Consider the following 22,716-nt stretch of genomic DNA (forward strand, 5'->3'; position numbering starts at 1 on the left):
GCAGTGTTACTACATGCGCTGACACAAAAACACTCCACTTACACACACAACACAAAGACATTACTAAGCACTCTGATCATGCAGTGTTACTGCTTTTTGTCAGAAGCACCCTTACACACAATTCCCAGAAACACGCACAGTAGTGTCCACACAAGGTCTCGATCATATCAGCCTTGTTCTCTCTTTGAATCTTTGCTTTCTCCCTTTGAGAAAAATAATGGTGAGTGTTTCATTTGGGAAGCTGAAGAGTACACACTGTGAGAAGACAGCCAAGAATAACACACATACAGACATGAGCACTCCCACGTACACACAAGTGAACACAGAGACTCACAAAGCACACAGCTGAATGACATCACTGTGCTTTTTGTTTTATGGAGGCGTAATGACAGAGCTTCTCCGTTCGCTCTGTTTTTCTCTCCCTCTGTTGCGCTCTCTCTTACATATACGCACAGCGCACACACACAGACACACATCTGTTCTCAATTACAAAATAAAGTATGTGCACAGTTGTGGCATTTTGTGGTTTTATCACATGACCAGCACACCTCTCTGTGGATTTCTGCCTGTGTGCTGCAATGTAGAACAGCAGGTGGTTAGCAATTATGAGAATGCGTCTGTTTGTGTATGTGTGCACATGCATGTGCTTTACTGAATGTTATTGTGGGTTTGTGTTTTTGTGCACTTTTATTCTCATGAGCACCAAATGTCCTTATTTCAACTAATAGCTTAGGATACTCAGGACGTCTCACATGGTTTTGGTTTCTGCAGGGGCTTAGTTTAAATTAAGTATGTCTGTGACTGCTGTGGTGACCTTGCCTAATAGTTCTAGATTGTGTTTCCTAGATTTTATTCTTAATATAAAAGAAATTAATACAATTGTAAATATATGAATGAATACATTATAATGACTCTCTTATGCCCCTCCAGACAAAAGCACCAAGTTGGTTTCTAAACTGACATTATAAACTTGCACTTCTTGACTTGTCAGATTGCCCTGTTAGGAAGTGAATAAGTGTTGACAGCAGCTTTACATATTTGCAACAACATGGGTTGAAACTAACTGTTAGTTTTCTTTTGATCAGCTAACTATGCTGCGTCTGTGTGTTGCCCCAGCGCCTTGGATTCAACAGTGAATCAAGTAATTAGATTTAATGTCACCCAGTATAACAAGATAGAGATCTAAGGTTGATATGCAACAACAGGCTGGTGATGGTGTCCAAGCTGTACCCTCTCACCCTGTGACAGCTGGGATAGGCTCCAGACCCCACCACCACCAACCCCCTGCAACCCTGAAAAGCATAAGTGATGAATGGATGGGTGGATATACAAACAGTTCAGTAGCATGGGTACATTGTAAACGAACTAAAGATAACTTTGAAAGTGGATTTGATTCATAATGATGCTAACTGCTTTCATACAGACTGACCTGTTATTTCAGAGACACTGACAGAGACACAATTTTAAAACCATTCTCTCCTGCAATGTTAAGTGATTACTCACTGAAACTCAATGTCAAACCACTGATATGTTCCCTCCGGGGCCTAATACTGAGTGATGGCTGCAGTCAGTGAAGACCTCTCATTTATACTAATCTACACTGTATTTTTGTGTGTGTCAGTCCACAGTCCCTCTGCTGGAAGCCCAGAACGCCCCACGGTGGCCATATCTCCCCTGCGTTCTCAGAGCTCCTCCCCCTCGCGCTGCCCTGGCCAATCAGGTCGTCCTCTCTCCATGGTGTCTCCAGGACCCAGCTTAGGGCCCTCACCCCTCTCTTCCCCAGCTTCGCGTCCCATCCTCCCCCTCTCCTCCCCTCTCTCCTGTCTCACGCCTCCAAACGTGTCAGCGGTGCTCCTGAACGGCGAGTCAGCCAATCCACTGCAGCCACCGTCGCCAGGCCCCTCCCACACCCCCGCCCAAGGCGCCCTCGCACCCAAAGCAGAGAAGGTGAGGCTCATTCTCTCTAATAATTCTGAGGACACTTTACATCAGACAGCAAATATCATTAGCTTGTTTCAATATTTGTCCTTTCGTGCAAACATTTGGAGATTGTGAAAAAAATGTATTGCATTTTGTGAAATTAGAGCAACAGGCAGTTTTTTCTCTAATGGAATAATTGGATGTTTTGCATTACAGGGTAATACAATATGACTTCCATTATTTCCTTCACAAGTATAATCACAAAACGGAACTGTTTTTGTGGAAATTAGGTTCCCTGAAAAATGAAAGTCATACCTCTTGATCATAAATTACTATAAATGACTCCATTTATATCAAGTGGAAGAATGTTCCCTTACTTATAAAACGATATAACCATATCTGTTGAGATAAACACACAAACAGCAAGGCAGCAGAATAAAAGCGAGTGTTGACCGGCGCTGCAATTAAGATTTAGTTTTTTTTGTCAGATCAAAACTCCAAAAAACAAATTCAACTGGAAAAACTGAAAATTCAACACGGCAAAATTCATCTTTAAATCCGTGTTTTTTGTCTGCGCCTAAATTCAGCGCACAATCCCTCATCTCAGACCGCCTGGCTCTTCTCGTTTACACGGATAATAAGTGAAGGAATAAATACTTGGTGTCACTTCTACTTTTATGTCTCTAGACATTGTACTCCTCCTATTAGTACTTCTCATGTATAGATTAATTAATGTTCACACCACGCCAGGAGAAAATGTGTTTTGTCTTTCACCTTTCACAGTTAAGTAGGTGTGAAATCTGTACTGTGTATGTCCTCCTCTTCCTCACTAAGTGTCATTCACCCAGGCAGCTGGCACAAACGCTAAGTGCCATCCTATATGTTATAAGAAGTGCAGTGTTAAAGCTGTGGATGTTAAATCGGGCCGCCCTGACAGTGAAGGATGGCAGCAAAAGCTCACATCTGTCTCAGCTCCATTTGTTTCACTGTTGGCTTCACTGTCTGGGACAGCTAATCTAACTACATGGATAGCTGACAAACAGCTCATTGACTATGGAACAGAGGCCTTGTTGACACCGTCAGACTCATAGATGGAATGGCGCTGTTTTTTTTTTTTTTTGGAGCTAGCCTCAGGTTTTTATTCCACATAGAAATAAATACATTATGGCTACTTCTAATTCATTTTAAAAGGCTTTTGATGGCATCCTTTATGTCATTATGATTAAAAAAAAATATTGGCTTTTATCACAAAATTATACATAATATCTAACCATTCCTCTTAACCAATTACCTAATTTACAGTTGCTCGGAGCCTGGGGTCTATCCCAGCTGAAACAGGGTGAGAGGCACAGTCCAACCTGGACAGATAACTAAAACAACAACCACACACTCACATCTACGGTCATTTTAGAATGGCCATTTGCCAAACAAGCACTGCTCCCACACAGGTATTGGTACAGACCCAAGTGCCACCATCCAAAAGTGATGTATTTGGAGGGTTTAGTGAGATTTTCTCAGCTTTTAAGTGACCACCTGCCTTACCCAGCCTCTATGAGCTGATACTTTGCCCAAATCAACATCTCAGTATGGATTTTTCTGTAGTTGTACAATGCATTTATCATCCACTAAATGCTGCTACAAAAGCCTTTCTCCCTGGTTAAAATTTAGGAGGAAAACCAGATCATTCTTAAATTAATAACAGCTCAAAAACTCGGTATTGACATCTTTTGTTCCAGAATTTCACACTATCCTTTTATATTTGGCTCATTCACTGTTGCATTGCCACTGCAGAAACATCAGGTCTGAAATCATGCGGCGATGTGGCTGCACAGACGTTGTTACAGAGGAAATGATGAAGCAGCTATGATAACTGTCTGGCAGACACAGTTTAGGGTAATCTCTGTTCAGCACACAGTCTAGAGTGCAGCCAGCATTACGGACGCATATGACGCTGGACACTGAAATGCATTTGTAGACCATTTTCAAGAAGCCTGCCCTCACAGGGCAACTGCCAAGAAAAAGGCTGTCAGAGGTGATTGCAGGATTTCAGGCGGTCTGAAAATGCCTTGAAATGCTTTGGAGATTGATTGCAAACTTTCAGCTGTTTAGTGGTGTCATTGAATCATGTCAGAACCTTGGTCCTTGTACATAGAGGCTCTTTTGTCCTCAAACTGACAGGTGTGATTAGGGAAAACAAGGGCGTCAAACTAAATATGGAGATGTCATGAATATGAAGGAGATATTCATTCTTAAAATTTCTTTCTCTTTTTCTTTCTTTTTTTTTAACCTTCCAAGCAGAGTGTTGAGCGTGGGTGTGTAAAATGGCACAGTAATTAGCTCTGTGGGTGGACAGAAAGTGGCATCCAGTACTTTGCTCTTATCAACCCCGATCTTCACGATGTCTACTTTTTAAAGTGAAGTTAAAAACCCTGCCCTATTCAATGGGCAACATTTACAATTTCTTGCATTCTCACATGAAATGAAAGAAAACTTCCCCTACACACAAGCATAAACACAATTTATTTACATACTGTGCAAATCCCATGCCACTTGGATGGCAGAGTCGCAATCCGATTAAATACGAGTGGCTGCTGCCCTCTGGTGGTTCTTTTTTGGAACAATACCAGCAGCTAGACACACTCGTGTAAACAGACGCACACACAGATGAGCGCACACACTCGCAGGAGGCAGATTAAGCCTTTAAGCCTGCAGATGAAAGAAGAGAGAGAGCGATTATTCACTTTTTGTGCCATTTTCAATCCCGCCTCCCTCCTTCTATCTCTGTGCCTGAACCTCTCTGTTCTCTCTATCCTCCCTCTATCTTTCTTTCCCACCCACTGTTGACCTTTCTTCCTTTTCTTCCTCCTTTTCTTTCTTTTGGTTCATATCTCTACCTTTTTCCCTTCCTGACTCCTTCCTTTCTTCTTCCATCCCTTCATTCTTCTATCTTTTTATCTTCATTTCTTTTCTCTTTTTTTTTTCTCTCCCTCTCCCAAATTAGATTTCAGACAATCTGTATTTGCATAAAAGGAAGAAAATCTGTGTTGCCAAAGCTGTGGAACATCTTATGTGTGTATATTTTAGTACCATGCCAGAGTACACTCGAGACAGCTGTACATTATTCAGACAGCAAGCAGCAATGGTAGTTTTATTTTTTAAAAAAGGCTCAGAAATAAAGAAAGGCTGCCAGGAAAAAACCAAAAGTGTCTTTATTTAGGGGAATGCACATAAAGCCCTGCTTCTCTGAGTGTAGGAGCAGGTTATGCAGCTCTGCTGAGTCAAAGTGTTTTACAGCCTCTCTTAGTGCTTTCCCAAGCACTTTTTTCCTTACCGTCCGTCCTCCATAATAAGTCTGGTCATTAGGACTGAATTCTTATTGGTCCCATTTTTTTTTGTTTTGGCTTGATTTTAACACAGTTACAGTCACAACATTTAATTATGACAGCAGTTGTACAACACATTCTTCTTTGAGATGCCACTGTGATTGAATTTGGTTGTTTGGGTTTAATAAATTTTTCTGATGCTGAGCATTGCAACTTAGGATTATTTTTCATTTTGACCACAACAAGAAGGTTCCTGGTGTAGAGCTCCTGGTCAGTGGGGCCTTTCTGTGTGAAGTTTGCGTGTTCTTATTGTGCCTGCATTAGTCCCTCAAGGAACTGTGTTTTCTTCCCACAGTCCATTCTTCTATTGGTGATTCTAGATTGGCCATAAGTGTGGATGTCTGAGTGTGTGACTGTGCCTGTGATGGACTGAGAACTTGTCCAGGGTATACACAGCCTTTGGCTTAGTGACCCCCTTTGACACTAAGTTGGATAAGCTGTTAAGAAAATGAATGGATGAATATTTTGGTGATTTAATGGACTATAAAGTACCTCAAAAACAGTGAAACATACAGTAATTGTGACCATTCCTACTTTGATAAATGACATTAGTGTAATGAATTTACAAAACAAAACAAAAAAACACATTATTTACATGCACGAATCCTCATGTTATTTACAGTGGGTGCAGTTTTTATTTACCATGAGCAATGGTTAGTACAACTTTGTTGCAGGATAATTTGATACGCCAAAATTAACAGCACGCAACCATCTCTTCGGGATGAACTCATAAAATATTTCCATTAAAGTAAGAAAAAAAGTAACCACTGCTTAATGATCTAGCTATAAATACATTTTCCATTAATCAGCTGATTGACTGATTGTTTATTTGTTTCTGCTCGGCTGATGTCGCTTGGAAGAAACATTTCTGTTGAATGTCAGAAACACCCGTGAACTCCGAGCAGGTGGCAGTGTTAAAAGTGTTTAATCTGTTTACATTAGTAGTTTAGACAATGACATGCTCTACAAGTTTGCGTTCATAAAAGGAATGGGATTTCATTTACAGACTGTCACAGGAAGCCATTTGTGCCTGAACAAATGACCTCTTTAAACTGTCCAAATGAAGTTATTGACCAGACAAAGTAGGTGTATTTCATGTAGGAAACAAACAAGCCAAGCCGAACAAAGTTTTGCCACGGGTGTCTTTTTAACAAGTATTTTTGCTTGTTCATTTCTTCGGTTGAGCACACATTTCAATAGAGTTTTGTGCTCATTAGTTATAATTAGTACGAAGAAGTAATCCTCCGCAAGTGTTGTGTTCTCGCCATTTCTCTGACAGATCATTACTCTTATTGTCCTCCATATTTATTGATGACTTTGAGTTTTCGGAGCTTCGTGCAGAACAGGCAGGTTTTCCTTCAAGCCCGGTTCAGTAGACGACAGTATTACAGAGCCATCTGCAAAGGCTTGCAAATTTTCTGCGACAGCTGGGCAGAACTATCACAAGGGCCAGTGAGCAGTGGTGGCTGGCAATAGAAAAATAAGTCACTGAAAATATGTGTAGGGAGAGATTTTAAATTTGTAGTATATAGAAGAAGTGTAGTCCCTCTGAGGTAATATGGTTAATTCAGTTTATCTGTGTTTGTTTGTCTGCTTTTTAGCAGGATTTGCTCTGGATCTGGAACTGCTCTGGAATTTTTGAAAAGATTCTTTACCATTGAAAGAAAAAAAATGGACATTTTTTCATTGTATTTCCACAAATATAAATCAGATTGAAATAAGAAAAATTTAAAGATATCAATGTTCCTAACCAGTCAAGGTCCAAACAGTCAGTTCATGCTTGGTGTGGAGTGAATTTTTAATTTTACTTATTTTAAGTTTGGAACTGAACTTGTTTCTAATGTGACTACAGTCTAGATAAATCATTGTGTTTGGAGGAAAAGGGGATTAAAAATGGCTTGAATCCTCATGAACAATTTTTGAGAAAGGGAAACTCAGCTATCAATAATGTGTTGAATAAGGCTTACAGGGCTTTTTTCTTAAAATGTTCTTTCAATGTCAAATTTCTTTTGTAGGTATATGGAAGAAGTCTAAGCGCAAAGATCAACTCTTTGTGTGGCTCATTGTAAAAGCTGACAGTTCACATGTACTTAAATCAAAAAACAGATACAAGAAAGGAAGATTAAAAGCTATTGAAATAAACGTTAGTCTGGTGATTCATTAATAATTTGAAGGAAATAGCACAATACTGGAGCAATCTGGCATCTTATACATTCTGTATTAATTAGATTCATTAGAGTTTTCATAAACTGGTATGCAGAAGCTACTTTTTAACATTTTTTCACCAAACTTCACCCTCTTAAATGAGCTCTAAAATCATAAAGACATCTTTGAGTTTTGAGTTTGCTTGCTCGGGTTAGGATTCAGTGTCTGAAAGTAGTTGTACACCTCTCACATGAGATATGGCCAAAGCAAGTAAATGTCTGGATTAAAACTACATATATATGTTCATGTAAAAAGGTCTGATGATTGATCCAGGCACCCAAGATAGCTGAGGCGGAGGTAGAGCTAATATAAAGGCTCTGTGTGCATCTCCAGATCAGTGGTAATCATGCTCAGACATGCTTGGTATTGATTCGTGTCATCGTGATTAAGGGTGTAAAATCACACCAAGCTGCATGAGCTGAATGAACAATATTACAAAGCCCCTCCATGATCAATCACAATGAAGCCTGTATGAAAAAGCATGAATCTGCCTTTACAGATGCCATTAAGAAACACTTGCTCTATAATCAATACAGCATATTCAGCTAAACATGTAATCACCTTGAAGACCAGAGACTCGACCACTTTGCACTTTCTCGGTGTAAGCTGGGCATTCACACTGTGAAGACAGATCTTTAAAAATAATCACATTAGTGAAGCTGCTATCTGAATGTATTATAGACCTCACACTAAATGTTCTGCTCACACAAAATGCTTTATGGTGTTAAAAATTACACTAACAGTATTCATAGTACACTAAGAACAGTAATGTTTTTTATATTTAGTTTACTATCACTGGAACACCTGTAAAACTATCAGTCATAGCTTGGTAGTTTGGTACAGTTGTGGTCAGAAGTTTTTAGACAATCATCGTGGGCATGAATGTCACAGTAATTTGAGGGTTTTAATGACTTATTTGAAGTGTTCAGGTCAGTATGAGTACAGGAAGCAGGCAAAACCAGTACCCATCTGTTTCCAGATTTAAGAAAAATATCTTTCAATAACTCTAAATCTCACTGTTCTTAAAATTTTGCATCTTGCTGCATATTTTACATACAAAGTAAATTTAAAAACAGTAACTTTTGGCTTTACAGGAAGTTAGAAAAGTCGGTGAGCTTGACAGTCACTGCAGAGAAGTGCTGGGTGGGTGGATAAATGAATGAATGAATGAATAAATGAATGAAATTGAGTTAGCTACAGCACAGTTTGGTCTAAAACTCCCCAAGTCTTTATGCAAAGCTAAGCTAATCACATCCACCTTCATATGTATCATGCAGAGATACAGAGTGGTGTGTTCTGACTCCTTCCCTCAAGTTTTTCCAACATAAAAGGCAGCAAAGCAATAGCTTTAAAAAAAAAATGTGTCCTAACTCTGACCAGAAGATTTCTGAAACATGTGAGGCAGCTTGTAATGTTTTACCATTTCTGCTCTTTTCTGCATTTCTCCATGTTGTATTATATGTGTGCACAATGCAGCAAGAAGAAAAACACAACATACCCTCTAGACATATTGTTTTCAAACATCACTTTCATTACTCTCTTATCAAGAGAGGCCTTGTGAAATATATCTTTATATAGGAAAAAGATGACCCTTACCAGCTCTGAGTTATTTGTTGTCTTGTTTCTCCTTTATTCGATCCCTCTGTCTTCCCCTCCATCTTTTCCTTCATGCTTCTGTATTCAGAAGGAGAGGAAAGCTGGAGGTTTATTAAAACTCTTATCGGGTGCGGCAGCAAAGAAGAAACCTCGCTCACCCCCATCCTCCCCACCCACACACGACTCCACTGGTCAAGGCGCCATGGCCACCGACCCCGTCCACCACCATCACCACCACGCCCGCTCAGGTTCCTGTCCAATGGCGTCACAGGGACGAGCCGGTTCCTGTCCAATCGAGAGCGACATGGCAGGAGCAATTGGGCTGGAGCCTCTGCACAGAAAGTCTGGTTCCCTGGATACCAACTTCCCTATGTCACCCCCGGCAACACGTGCTGGCAATGCTCTGATGGTCCTTCGGCCTGAACCCAAACCCCTGTCCAGAGAGAGGTGGGCACACAGACACATGAAAATACTCTCACACACATCTAAACACTAAAATTTGTATATAAAAGGTGGATTAAGGCACCTGTTATTCTGAGCTCAACACTTGTCTGATACCCTGGAGAAGAACTGCCTCAGCCAATCAGTGTTTGTGATTCCAGTTTTATTTACCCCTCAGCCTTAAAAGGCTGATGGTGTATTGCTGACACCCTGTCACGTGGGCAGGCAGCCAATTTTCAACTTTCTGAATGCATTAACTCGAGAACCATGTGACCCAGGATGTTCAAAGTCACACCACAGATGCGTCTCCTAAACATCCTAGGCAAGTTTGAATCTCAGCAACCTTGACCCAAAGGCAAAGGTCAAGCTTTCTGAAAATCTTGTGAACTCAATAACTCGAGAATGATGTCACACCATAGATGCATCTACTACAAATCTTGGGACATGTTTGAATCTTGGCAACCTTGACTTCAAGATCAGAGGTCAAAGGTCAGGTTCTCTGAAAATCTTGTGAATGTGATAACTTGATAATGATGTCACAATCCAGTCTTTAAATCTGGCATCATTTCCGGGTCCAAATGCTCCTAAATAAACAGCAATGGCATAACCAATGACTGTTCACTATTAAAGATGATTGTAACATACCTTATCAACTGCAGCCATTTCCGCTTCTCTTTCTCACAGGTAAAATCACAGCTGAGTGTGTTTTTTTCAAGTCAGATTAGTTAAAACAACCAGGGACACAGCATTGTGGCATATTGATCATGTGACAGTTTGGACCTGGAAATGGAATTCTACGTCATCACTTAACAACCGGATAATGATAATGATGTCATTGGTGCATCTAAAAATCTCACACAAGTTCGAATCTCGGCAACCTTGACCTCAAGATCAATTGAAATCAAGGTCAAGATAGATAGATAGATAGATAGATAGATAGATAGATAGATAGATAGATAGATAGATAGATAGATAGATAGATAGATAGATAGATAGATAGATAGATAGATAGATAGATAGATAGATAGATAGATAGATAGATTATGTTGCGGGATGCAATAGATGCATTTACTAAAAATCTCGAATGACTTAGTTCTTACCATAATAATGCCAATCACAGAAAGTAGTAGTATTCTCAGTGGTTTATATTTATTAAAATTATGGCATTTCTTATTCCTGGTTCTTACTTAGCCATTTGCTTTTGAACTGATATGGTGAGTAAAGTCACTGAGGCTTATGTGTAGCCCATTAAGATCTACTGAGACCAGGTAATTATGTGTTCCAGAACTTGTGCTTCCAGGGGATTTGTGCCACCTAAAGATTCTACTGCCAGAAGGCTGAGGGGTAGCACTGGCAGCTGACAGTATTTTGAAGCCTTAATTTTTCCACTTTGGCTGTCACCCTGTGACCATGCTTGGATGAGAAAGTGGAGTAATAAATTATCAGCCACTGAAAGTAAGCCTGGTTACCAAGCTGAATCCATAGACTGTACAGGTGCTTTGCACAAACACTAACAACACAGAGACACAGACATTAAAAATGCTGCAGAAGACACCAATACCACAAACTTGGTTGAGAGGAATCAAGTAACTACAGCAACCTGTATGAGCATCCACCTGTCGATCAAAGCTGCCACATGGGCAAAATCACTCCTTCTATAGTTTTCATGAAGGAGAATATTGGCTCTAAAGACCAAGACACCACCAGACTTTAAGTATGTTCATTTCTGCTCTGTATGTGCACATTTTAATATGTGGATTATTTGGTTTTAATGCCAGCCTTCAAGGAGTGTTTGGCACTTCCGTGTTGGCTTTATATTTTAGCCCCAGAGGTTGCCGCTTGATAAACCCAGATAAACGTGCCTGCAGGCTGAGGTGATGCTTTTATGAACTTGGCTCAAGCACAAGTTTATTGTCACTGTGCAGAACGAGACTGCAGGCGGTGCAATATTTCTCAAACAAATCCATTATAGTTTTTCTCTCCAGAGTGATTAAAAAGTTGTACAAGGTAATATTTGGTTACGTACGAGCACACAACACTGACATTACAGCAAATACTGTGAGTAAACTAACAGTCTAACCAGCTGGAAATAACAGGAAAGATTTTCTGACAAAATTGATAAATTTGGCATCAAATCTTATGAGAGTCACTGATAACAAACCATAAGCAGAGAATGGATGAAAACAAATTCGTAACCCTTCCAGAGGTGCCTTCATGACCAATAACTCGGTGCTGATTTCCCACAAAAAATAGAAAAGTAACACCTCTTAAGGTGATAGTTTTCATCATATAAGCCACCATCCATCCTAGTTTTTCAGCACCTATAGTGCAATATGTGAGCTTAAGTAACTGAGCTTAAGTGCTGAAAAAGAACATCCCTTAATACTACCATGAAACACACACAGTGTTAGGAAGGTTACTTTTGAAATGTAAGATGTTACAAAATACGAGTTACCCTTTTACAAATGCAATAAGCAATGTAATGAAGCCATTTTATTTACATCACTAAAGTAATGTAACTAAACTTCAACTTAAATTTTAGTTATGTTTCTAACAAATGCTTTAAAATGAGCAATAAAATCCTAAAGTAATCTACAGGCCATAAATGTTTCCTTAGGTTTGACATCAAGCATTTTAGTGCTGAAAACACAGTCACTTTAATTCAATTCAATTCAATTCAACAAACAGTCAACAGTCAAAACAACCCCCTATGAGCAAGTACTTCACAAGTGTGGAAAGGAAAAACTCCCTTTTAACAGGAAGAAACCTCTGGCAGAACCAGGCTCAGGGAGGGGCAGTCATCTGCTGTGACCATTTGAGGGTGAGGGTAGGGAGACAGGACAAAAGACATGCTGTGAAAGAGAGACAGAGATTAATAATAACTAATGATTAAATGCAGAGTAAAAAGAGGTGAATGAAAAAGAAATACTCAATGCATCATGGGAACCCCCCAGCAGCCTAGGCCTATAGCAGCATAGCTAAGGGAGGGTTCAGGGTCACTCGATCCAGCCCTAACTATAAGCTTGATCAAAAAAGGTCAGTTTTAAGCTTAGTAATAAAAATAGAGAGGGTTTCTGTCTCCTGAATCCAAACCGGGAGCTGGTTCAACAAAAAGAGGGGCCTGAAAGCTGAAGGCTCTGCCTCCCATTCTATTAGGGATCCTGGGAACCACAATAAGCCAGCAGTCTGAGAGCGTATTGGGGTGATACAGTACTATGAGGTCTTTAAGATAGGATGGGGCCTGATTATTCAAGGCCTTATATGTGACAAGGTTTTAAAGAAGATTTTAAGGTTTTAAATTCAATCCTGGATTTAACAGAAAGCCAGGCTTTTCAGGGACCTTCTGGTAAATGAGCTCTGCTCTCTATAGTAATGTTGATTTCAATAGGAAAGTGTTGAATTTTCAGCACTGACAGGTGCTAACGTCTGGCCACTCGGCTGGCGTGATCAACTGCTTTCAGGCATGGGGGACCCAGATTGCTTAGAGTAATGTGCATTGATCTGACTGGCAGGCAAGAGGTGTATAAATGAACCAATCAAAAACAATGCTCAAAACCTGGGCACATCCTGCCAAATGAATAAAGCACATGTAAACAGAGAGCTCCCTGTAAGCCGTCCTACTCATGAAAACATTCATTCTGTTTCTTTTCTGTGCACACACACACACACACACACACACACAAACACAGATTTTGTGCCCCCTTAGAGAAAACCTATAAATGCTGGAACTCACTTAAAGACTCTTCAGTTGGGCGTTAAGGGCGAATAATAGATTTAACAGTAGCATAAAATTATCACCGTCAGCAGGATGCTGGTGTACTGGGAACGCTGGTTATCACAGAATGATGCATACTGCTTGTTCTGTTTGTGTGAGAAAAATGTAGAGAAGGAAAACAGTCTTGTCCCCTGTGTTTGATAGCGGTACACCAAAACATCGACACTGTGATTAACACAACAATTTATTGTGCACTTACTGGATTTTGAATAATTACAGAAATAAGAAGCCAAAAAAAAAAAAAAAATCATTCACTGTGCAACTTTTTGTTTATTAGTCTAGTGGAAATAATCTCTGGTTCTCAAGTTGTAAAATACGACTTAAACAGTTTAAGTTATAGGTAAAATGATTTTTTTTTTTTTCTTATAAGTAAAACAAGAAGCCATTTTGTAGTCACTCAAAAAAGCTGCTTTTTTTTACACTTGTATGAGAAACTGCACACTGGAGATAATACTAGTAAATGGGTGCTGGCATTGTCAAAATATAAAAATAAAAGTAAGATATTCCACAGAGATGACTGACTAGTTATCTAAATTGTAGTATTTTTAGCATTGGCAGTTTATCGGGATTGAGTGGTCATGTCACCAGAAAATACAGAAACCTCCTGGAATCAATTAGAGACAATGATGGAGGCCAGAGAATCATATCGTTGATCCCTCCTTTTACTCAAAAATACTGATAATAATAGTATAAAGTTCTCTAAACTAATTACTGTGAAAAAACGGAACTGATGGCAGCGCTGACTGAATTCAATTAGGAAGATTGTCCCAGCATGCGATCTTGACTTTGCCATTCTGTGTTTCTGTGAGGCAGGTATCGTGTGGTAGTTCCCTACCCACCCCAGAGCGAGGCAGAGATCGAGCTGCGGGAGGGGGACGTGGTATTCGTCCATAAGAAGAGGGAGGACGGCTGGTACAAAGGCACTCTGCAGAGGACGGGTCAGACCGGCCTGTTTCCAGGCAGCTTTGTCGAGAGCTTCTGAGGTGCAAAAAGCGGACGAACGAATTCAGACACTGTTCCTGTTACTGAGTCATAAAACACATAAATGCACATACAGACTCCAAGGTTGGGCTGATATTGGTTTCCCAGATTTATCTTTGTTTTATTGGATTAAAGATCAACACTGGCCCGAAAGAAAAACCTGCCTTACGAGGCTGCTAACCTTGAAAACAAAGGAGAGTTTTAATTATTTATTTATTTTGGCTGAAGTAATCTGTTAGGCAGCACTGGAGTTTGGAATTAAAATGCTTTTAATTCTATTAGAACATAAAATTATTGGTATTGGTTTTAAGAAATCCATATCAGTCCAACATATCCACACAGACACACTGATACTGTACAGGAAAGCTAGTCCCTGCTTCGACCAGCTCAGCCACACAGGAAGCAGGGCAGCTCTTCCCATTATCCGCCCGGTGTCGGCTCAGAGGGGCTCCATCAGACTCGTTTTTCCAGACCCGTGATGTTGACTACTGAAGGCACACAGACTGAAAGAGCACAGAAAGACGAACTCTGCCTCCCAGTTCTCCTCCTTGGCATCATCCACCAGCAAACACTAGCTCAAAAAAAAAGCATTAGCTCTGCTTTTCCTCTGAGACCTCAGAACTTGAATTTGGGTGCTTTCTTTGTTTGAGAAGTGAAAACATACAGACAGGTGATGAGGAAGTCCGTAAGCCTACACTCCAGGATCATTGTAAGCACATCTCTGCATCTAATCTATGACGAGTATGTTTCTTTTTCACCCGATATATTATTTGTTAACAATGCATGTAGCATTATTACTTTTTCTTTTTTTAATGTTTAGATATTTGTGTTGCCAAGCTGTGATTAAATGTCACAGAATGTGTAATTTAAAAGCCAGTGTCGCAAAAAAGTATAAATTAGGCTGTTCATTTTTCTATTTAAATATCATAACATAAAAGTAAACTGCTTTTTTTTTATTAACTTTTGTTACATTTGATTTAAACAGACCCCATCTGTTGGATTAAGCTGAATTGTTGAATGTAAAAAAAGGAACACAAAGTCACACCAAAACTCCTTTAAAGAATTCATTTGTATTTATAATGCCCTTTTTGAACCTCTGTCTGAGTTTAGAAACAAAAGAAATGCACTTGGTAATATTTGATACAACCTTCCAGAATATCTACATTTACAGTATTTTACTAATGTACAGTATTTACTTGACAAAGGGGATTTCCACTGCTGCTTGTCACATACTTGTTTTAAATGGAAATATGATTTTTCTCTAATCAAGCACAAATTGCTTTGGTGGAGCAAAATGACTAAATAATTTTCCAGATGTGAGCTTGAAATGTAAAAACTCAAACCAACCAACACATAGTTTCCAATATGGACATTTCTCATAAACTGAGCACAAAGAGTACTGAGAGTAAATCCTATTCCTCAGCTTATTCTTGACAGTTTGTTTTTTTTTATCTCTCCTGAGACAATGTTGCCAAACCAAAACTGCACAGACTCGATGCTCATGAAAGAGCTGAGCGAGGAAACACCTGAGTCAGAGGACACAAATTTTCATCATGCAACTGCCAGCCTTTGACTTTTTTCCTCAGATCGTGTCAAATAATTTTATTCTGCTTCAGTGAAAGTGTTGTCTGTCTGCTTCTGTGATTCTTTCATAGCCAGAGTTTAGATGCAGGCTTGTCTGGTTTACATTCTGCCACAACCACCTACCTTTTTCCCTGTTTGTGGAGACAAAAGCACAGCAGCACTCAGAGCCTGACTCTCTCTTTGTGTGTACGGTGGTGCATCAGAGAGTGAGAGAGTGAGAACACAGGTACGGGGCATGGGGGACTTCCTCACCTATTTTCTTAAATGGGTGAGCGTAAAGCACATCATAGACAAGGGTCATTGATTAGCTGAGCACTTAAGATTTCTAATTGACTCTAACCTGATCAAACAAAGAGCCTTTATGGCTTAAGCACTGTTGAGTCTCCTTCCTACATTTATGTCATGTGGGAATTAAAATCCACTACTCAAAAAAAATTAAGGGAACACTTGATTATCACAGTATAGCACAAAGTAAGTAAAACTTCAGGGATATCAATCTGTCCAGTTAGGAAGCATAAGCCATTGTGAGTCCATTTCACATGCTTCGGTGCAAGTTCAGCACATGTGACAGCTATATGCCTAGCAAACTTTATGATGCCTGCAACATTGACAGGGCACCAGTAGTAAACCTGCCAGTTCTGGTGTAGTCTGGTGATGCCAATCAAGCTGCACAGTGCTGGTCTGTGAGCACAGGTCCACTAAAGGACATGGGGCCCTCACGCCACCCTCATGAAGTCAGTTTCTTACAGTTTGGTCGGACACATACACATGAGTACCCCCCTGGGGTTCATTTTATAGGGCTCTGGCAGAGCTCTTGTGCTCCTTGCACGAAGGAGTGGATACTAGGCCTGCTGCTGGATTGGTGTACTTCTCTGGCCCTGTCTAGGCCTCCTCATGAAATGGCCCATCTCCTGGTATTTTCTCCACACTTGAGATTGTGCTGAAAGACACCGTAAACCTCCAACAGCACATATCTCTGTGACATCCTGCTCTGCCTGTGTAAACTGAATGGGCAGCAGAGGCGTATACTATGAAGGAAGTTCAGCAAAGACAGGCTTTCTTTGCTTTAGCTGGTTTGATAAAACCTAAAACCCCAGTTGGAGATAATGGGTATCATGACAGTAGTTATCAACTTTCTCTGTTAAGCTGGGCTCTCTGCTTCAGGCTCTGTGGATGCTTTCCTAACATTTAATCTTTTCTGGGATTAAATGTTACTGTCTCATAGCCTAATAAAGGAGACCTGGAAATCACTTTCATTTGTCGGCAGATCGAAATGAAATTAATTTTATTGATTGATGGGTATTCTTGGTATGTGTTCTGTGTTCTAGTAGCTGCAGTGAGAATCAAGTATAACAACATTTATAGATTTTCTACATCACCAAATTAATACATGCACCATGCCATGCGCAGTTTGCGCTCCTGTAACTTTACAGCGGGGCTTTATTTTTGGTATTCGTATGGTATGGCTTAACAGCTTGCACATATAAAAATATTTGTCCAGCAGAAAATCTACATTTCACTTAAAACATGCTGCAAATAAAAGAGTGAAAGAGTGGCTCTCCCAGCCAATTTTAAACTGAAACTCTGAACATGATCAGCTGCTGACCAGTGTATGCGTTCAGCATACGTTACCACGGTGATTTAGCCAGGTAAAAGAAGAGAGCCACTTTTGTGGCACAGAAAATTCACTTTGTAGTACAACCCTCAGGTACCGTCTCCTGCTGCCAGAAGTTACAAGGACAGTAGACAAAAGAAAAGCTAGAGAAAAATCATAAGGAGAGAGCAATGTATGTATGTGGTATGTGGCCCCCCACTTGTAAAACTATTCCCTTTTTGGGGGGGTTGTCCTGTTGTTGCCTCTCCAGTGCACCTGCTGTCATTTGCACCAAAGCAGGTGAAATAGATCCACGGTGGTTTATGCTTCCTAACTGGACAGATTGATATCCCTGAGGTTTAACTGGCTTTGTGTTATACTGTGATGAGGAAGTGTCCCATTAATTGTCCGAGCAGTGTAGATACAGACAGATCATAGCTGATAATCTTTATTTACAGAGCAATTTTCTAAACTTAGATCCACTTCTAATTTAAAGAACATCAACATGAAAAATGGCACAAAACAAATTCTCTGGTTTTTTTGGTCTTCTTTTTTCTTCCTCAGGGAAGAAACTCAACAAACTCTAGAGGATCAAAACATTTGGAAGCTGCTGTCATGTATTTCCCACAAACAATCAGACCAAATGATCTGATGCGAGACCTTCCAACAAGATCAGTGGAAGCTTACAGAAAAGAAGCACACAAGAAAAATGCATGCTAAGTCAGACTACAATGCGGAATTTGCTATAAACCTTTTTTTTCCTCCCAGATTAGATCTGACACTTTGTATGAGATGCTTATGTTTCCAGAAGAGTAAAATAGGCCAAGAATTCTTTTGAAATACAAGCAAGAAAAAAATATTGGACTTGAAATGGAGGCGACCTGTCATAGAAGCCCACTGATGGTCCACCTTTTCTAATCCTGCGTACCTGAGGCAAGAAATGAAACCAAAAAAAAAAAAAGAAACTTGAATTTGGATTAAAGTTATTTTCCTGCTCACATAAACTAGGGCTAGGCTGAAGTTTTTCTGTTAGCATTGCAGATATGAAGAAAATCCTTTTGATTCTTAACACGTTTAATGTTTTAACTGGTCGGTTTTGTCTATGTGATGTTATTTTATACAAGTGTACTAGACTATAATCTTTATATGTGTTTCAATGGGGTGTTTGGGTTCAGTCAATTAAAAAGTGCCAGTTTATTTTCCTTGAAAATAACAAAAGGGAAAGTAAATGCCAGATTTTTTGATATTGTGATGGGAAACGTCAATCTGAACATATCTCCATTGGCCTTCAGAACCTGTCAGTCAAACCCTAGTGCCTACAAACACAAACGCAAATATAACGCTCTTACTCTCTTACTTTTCCTTCTAGGTAGACCAGTGCCCTCTTTCCCATTTCTGTTGTTTGTATCAGTGTGAAAAGCCTGCTGGTAGTTTTTCAGTCGGAAAACCGGCAGATTCCAGAACAGCTGATCAAGTTTTCTCTTTATCTGTTTTGATGCCCGCTGAACTGAGGACTCTAATTTCTATTGAGTCAAACTTAAGCACAAGTCCTTGTTTGCCCGGTCTTTACTCTTTTTTTTTTTTTTTTTTTGGTGGGGGGGTTGATGCTGTGAGGAAAAAGCGTTTACAAGAGTCAAAACGTCAGGAATAAAAACCACTGCACGGTGGTCACTTTACGCAAAATAACTTGAACCGCTGGTTTTTGCAAAATGTCTTCATGTGTTTTGATTACGTGATGTAAGCTTGTCATTTGCCTCAGTTTCCTGGTTGTGAAAATGTGAACGAGCTTTGAACAGCAGCGGTAGCTCCCACTGGACACGAACGCATCATTGCACGCTCTGTGACGTTCAAGTTTGGATTGGATTTATTTCAAATTACTGCCCAGCTGTTTTTGTCCTTCCAGGAAGCCTGAGCTGTGTCGCCCTCCCATCTTGACTTAGATGTTGGCCATATTTGTTCCTATGGATACTTGGGTGTTTGTGTGTGTGTGATGAGAGAGGTTGGGAGGAGGCATCTGTATGTAGCTCTTTACATAATAAAAGAAACTTTATTTAAAAAAAAAAAAAAAATGCTTGGCGGAGCATGGATACTCATGCCTCGCCAGGAAGGAGTCCAGATGAAAAACAGCAGCGCAGTGAGAGAAACAGAGGGGGGAAAAAAGTATATATATTATTCTATATTGTGCAGAATATTTATAGGCCTTTTGTGCCACTGAAGTCATGCTCTGTGCTGGCCACGCCCAGCGCTCTCTACCATGTGATCATTATACATCGTCTTGTACTGATGACCCGTGGTTGATTTGATTGTTTTTTCATGTCAAGTGCATTTTTCGCAATAAATGCCTTTGTTTTAAAACAGCTTTTCAGGGTGTTTTTTTTTTTTTTCCATGCTGCCTGTAGCTTTATGATTGAGATAATGATGGAATCAATTCACATTTATGTGCACTGATACAAAACAAACACATTACCTGTATAGCCCATTAAGATTTCGCAGCTGCCCCCTTAGAGAATCCATCCTGGGGAATCATATCTCGCTATAATTATAATAATCTTGTGCTAATTTGGAGCTTATGAAGCTGTAGGAGCAACACTCCAGGTATAGTTGTCAGAGTATATTATTAATGAAGGGTGTTTAGGAACAGAGCAGACATGGTTCCTTTTTCCATGCTTCCCTCCATTGTCTCTACTTCATTCTCTGCTCTCCGTCTTCCTCCTTTTTTATGTTCTTCCTCTTGGCTTCTAAAGCCAGCACTGGTGCAGACGAGGTGTGTAATTGGTAAATTTCAGAGCGTCAGCAGCACTCCCCTTAAATGACAACCCCATCTTTTCCACGAGTCGAGCCTGTCTCCAGCGATCACCTCCATTTGCATTTAGAGTGACTAGCAAAAGGTGACAGGGGTATGTGTATGGGAATGTCTGCGTGTGCGAGCGCAGCTGTATGACAGCTATCTTGGATGTAAACCCACTCATAAAAACTTGACTCTTAACACTCAAGCTGCTGCGTTAAGAGCAGAGAGAGGGCAGGCAGCACATTTTTAGATTTTCCTGATTTCTGCAGTGCAGAGACTGTGTTCACTTCTGCCAGGAAAACTGGGTGAAATCACTTCCCACCTGGGAGCTGAATCTCCTAGAGAGCAGCAGAAGGTGTGTGTGTGTGTGTGTGTGTGAACACACAAACACATACATACACACCCTTTCTCCACAGTTTTCCTTGTTGAAATAGTTCTCCTCTAGGTGTCCTCTTCTCACCCTATTATACCAGTGAGGTGCTGCAGGCCCCTGCAAGAAATCGATCAGCATTCCTCTGCTTTACGCCAGACCTGTCTGTCCACCTGTCTATGTGCCAGCTCTGGAGACACACTAAGGGAAAGAGCGCTGGAGGGTAAGACACTGCAGGGAACAAGTCCTCTATCAGGTAATACGGGGCTGTCCCTTTGTGTGTGTGTTCAGATATAGCAAGTGGTGGGTAGGGAAGATTAAGCTGCTGCGCCTACCTTCTAAATCTTACTCTAAAGCAAAGGGAGAACTCACCTCTTATCCTCTTATCTGCTGATGAAAGGAAAAGAAATGTAGACATCTAACATTTCTTTTAACTGAACCACAGGGCTGGAGGTCTTTTAACGTCTGAAAAAACACTTACTTGCCTTTAAAAATGCAACATTTTTCCAGTCATTGGATGCAGAGTGAGAAACAAAAAGCAAAATAAAGATACATTGTTCATACAATACAGTATTTTCTAATACAGTGCATCGTGTAAGCCCTACAGTATATTTATTGGTGTCAGAAGCCAATTTACTGCTCCTTCTCTTGCTTTTCATTTACATCAGTCCAGTCCCGTCGCCAGATCTCAGTCTTAAGGGGGGCTTATGAAATCCACCAGGGGGGCACCACTATAGACCCATTTACTGTTTGTAAACACTGATGAGGTAGGTAGCAATGCGCGCGCATTTTGGAAACAGAAGTAAGGCGGAGTTCAATAGCGTTTCAATGTAGGAGAAGGGATTATCAATGAAAGATCGTGAAAACTACCTGCAAAAATTAATTTTGACCACCAGCAACCGACTCCGATCCCTGTGGTATGTTAGCAAGTGGCCCAGTATCCGTGGGCAGATATATACGTGTATTTAGTGGAGAAACCCAGCGAGAGAAGTTGCAGCACATATAAGTCACTGGATGCTTACAATTATGTTTGCGTGTACCGAACATCAAATATCATGACACAGACTCGGAGTTTTGTGTCTTAAAGGCAGAAGTTCTTCCAAGTCAAAGACAAGGAAACAGGAGCGCTGTGTATGAAGCTCGGGTCATTGTAAACAAGTCAGAGAACTATGACCTCACAGCGGATTGTACCTGCACGGCGTGAGTACTTCGTCACATTGCTTTTCTAGCTTGTTAAGAGTTTTCCAGCTGCAGATATTAGTGATTTACAATGAAAAAAAAAAAATATATATATATATATACTGTTCCAGTCACACTGTGAGACTCGCTCAACCATTCATATGTGAGTCTACTCAGAATTTTGACTGGCACTGCATTTTGTAATCTATGGTGCGATTAAATATTAATTTAAAAATCAGGACTCCCTGAATCCAGCAATGCCTCACCTGTAAATAGCCAGCCACACTACAGTTTAAAATAGCCTACCAGCTAATACTGTTTACGTTAGATACATCCCAGTATAAACAACGGAAGATAAATAACTTTACCTGATATAAAATGGGCGCTTCAAACGTGAGCATTTCTGATCCTCTCCTTAGTCATGATCATGTCCTCAGTCCAATTTTTATCAATACATTTGATAGCTTGCAAACACAGCCGCCTTCGTTTTCTCGTTTCTTCGTTTTTGTTTTCTTACAGCCGTGATCCCGTGGGACTCGGTACTTCAATCCGCTTTTGGTAGAGAAGAAATTCTGACAGCCAAACACGCAACAGCAGACATTTTGATGCTGACATTGCTTTTAAATCACTTTAAACGCTGCGAAGTCTCCTCGTTCTTATTGATTTGAATGGAGTAGCAGTTCACTTCTGTTGCCAAAATGCGCGCGCATCTTTTGATGACGTAGGCTGTAAATGGGTCTATTATTAGCTTGATTAGTGATCTGGCTTGGGTGGGTGGCCCAGGGCGGGCCCAAGCGTATCAGTGGGCGGGCACAGCCCCCTAGGGCCCGCCCATAGCGACGGGTGTGCATCAGTCCACACCAACCTACTGTAATAATCTCCCCAATGAGATATCTTGGG

The 22,716-nt window shown here is 40.4% G+C and overlaps 1 protein-coding gene across 1 annotated transcript in view; it reads left to right on the forward strand.

Moving 5' to 3' along the window:
• The window catches only part of LOC115800303 (E3 ubiquitin-protein ligase SH3RF3), a 105,973-nt gene extending 90,820 nt beyond the window's left edge, over positions 1–15,153 (forward strand). The window contains 3 exon segments of the mRNA XM_030757579.1: positions 1,622–1,947; positions 9,193–9,551; positions 14,134–15,153. Coding sequence (XP_030613439.1) covers positions 1,622–1,947; positions 9,193–9,551; positions 14,134–14,302 — 854 coding nt within the window. The 3' untranslated portion in view covers positions 14,303–15,153.
• The last annotated feature ends 7,563 nt before the right edge of the window (positions 15,154–22,716 follow it).

The sequence above is a fragment of the Archocentrus centrarchus genome, chromosome 21 (assembly GCF_007364275.1).
Source record: "Archocentrus centrarchus isolate MPI-CPG fArcCen1 chromosome 21, fArcCen1, whole genome shotgun sequence".
NCBI classification, from domain to species: Eukaryota; Metazoa; Chordata; class Actinopteri; order Cichliformes; family Cichlidae; genus Archocentrus; species Archocentrus centrarchus.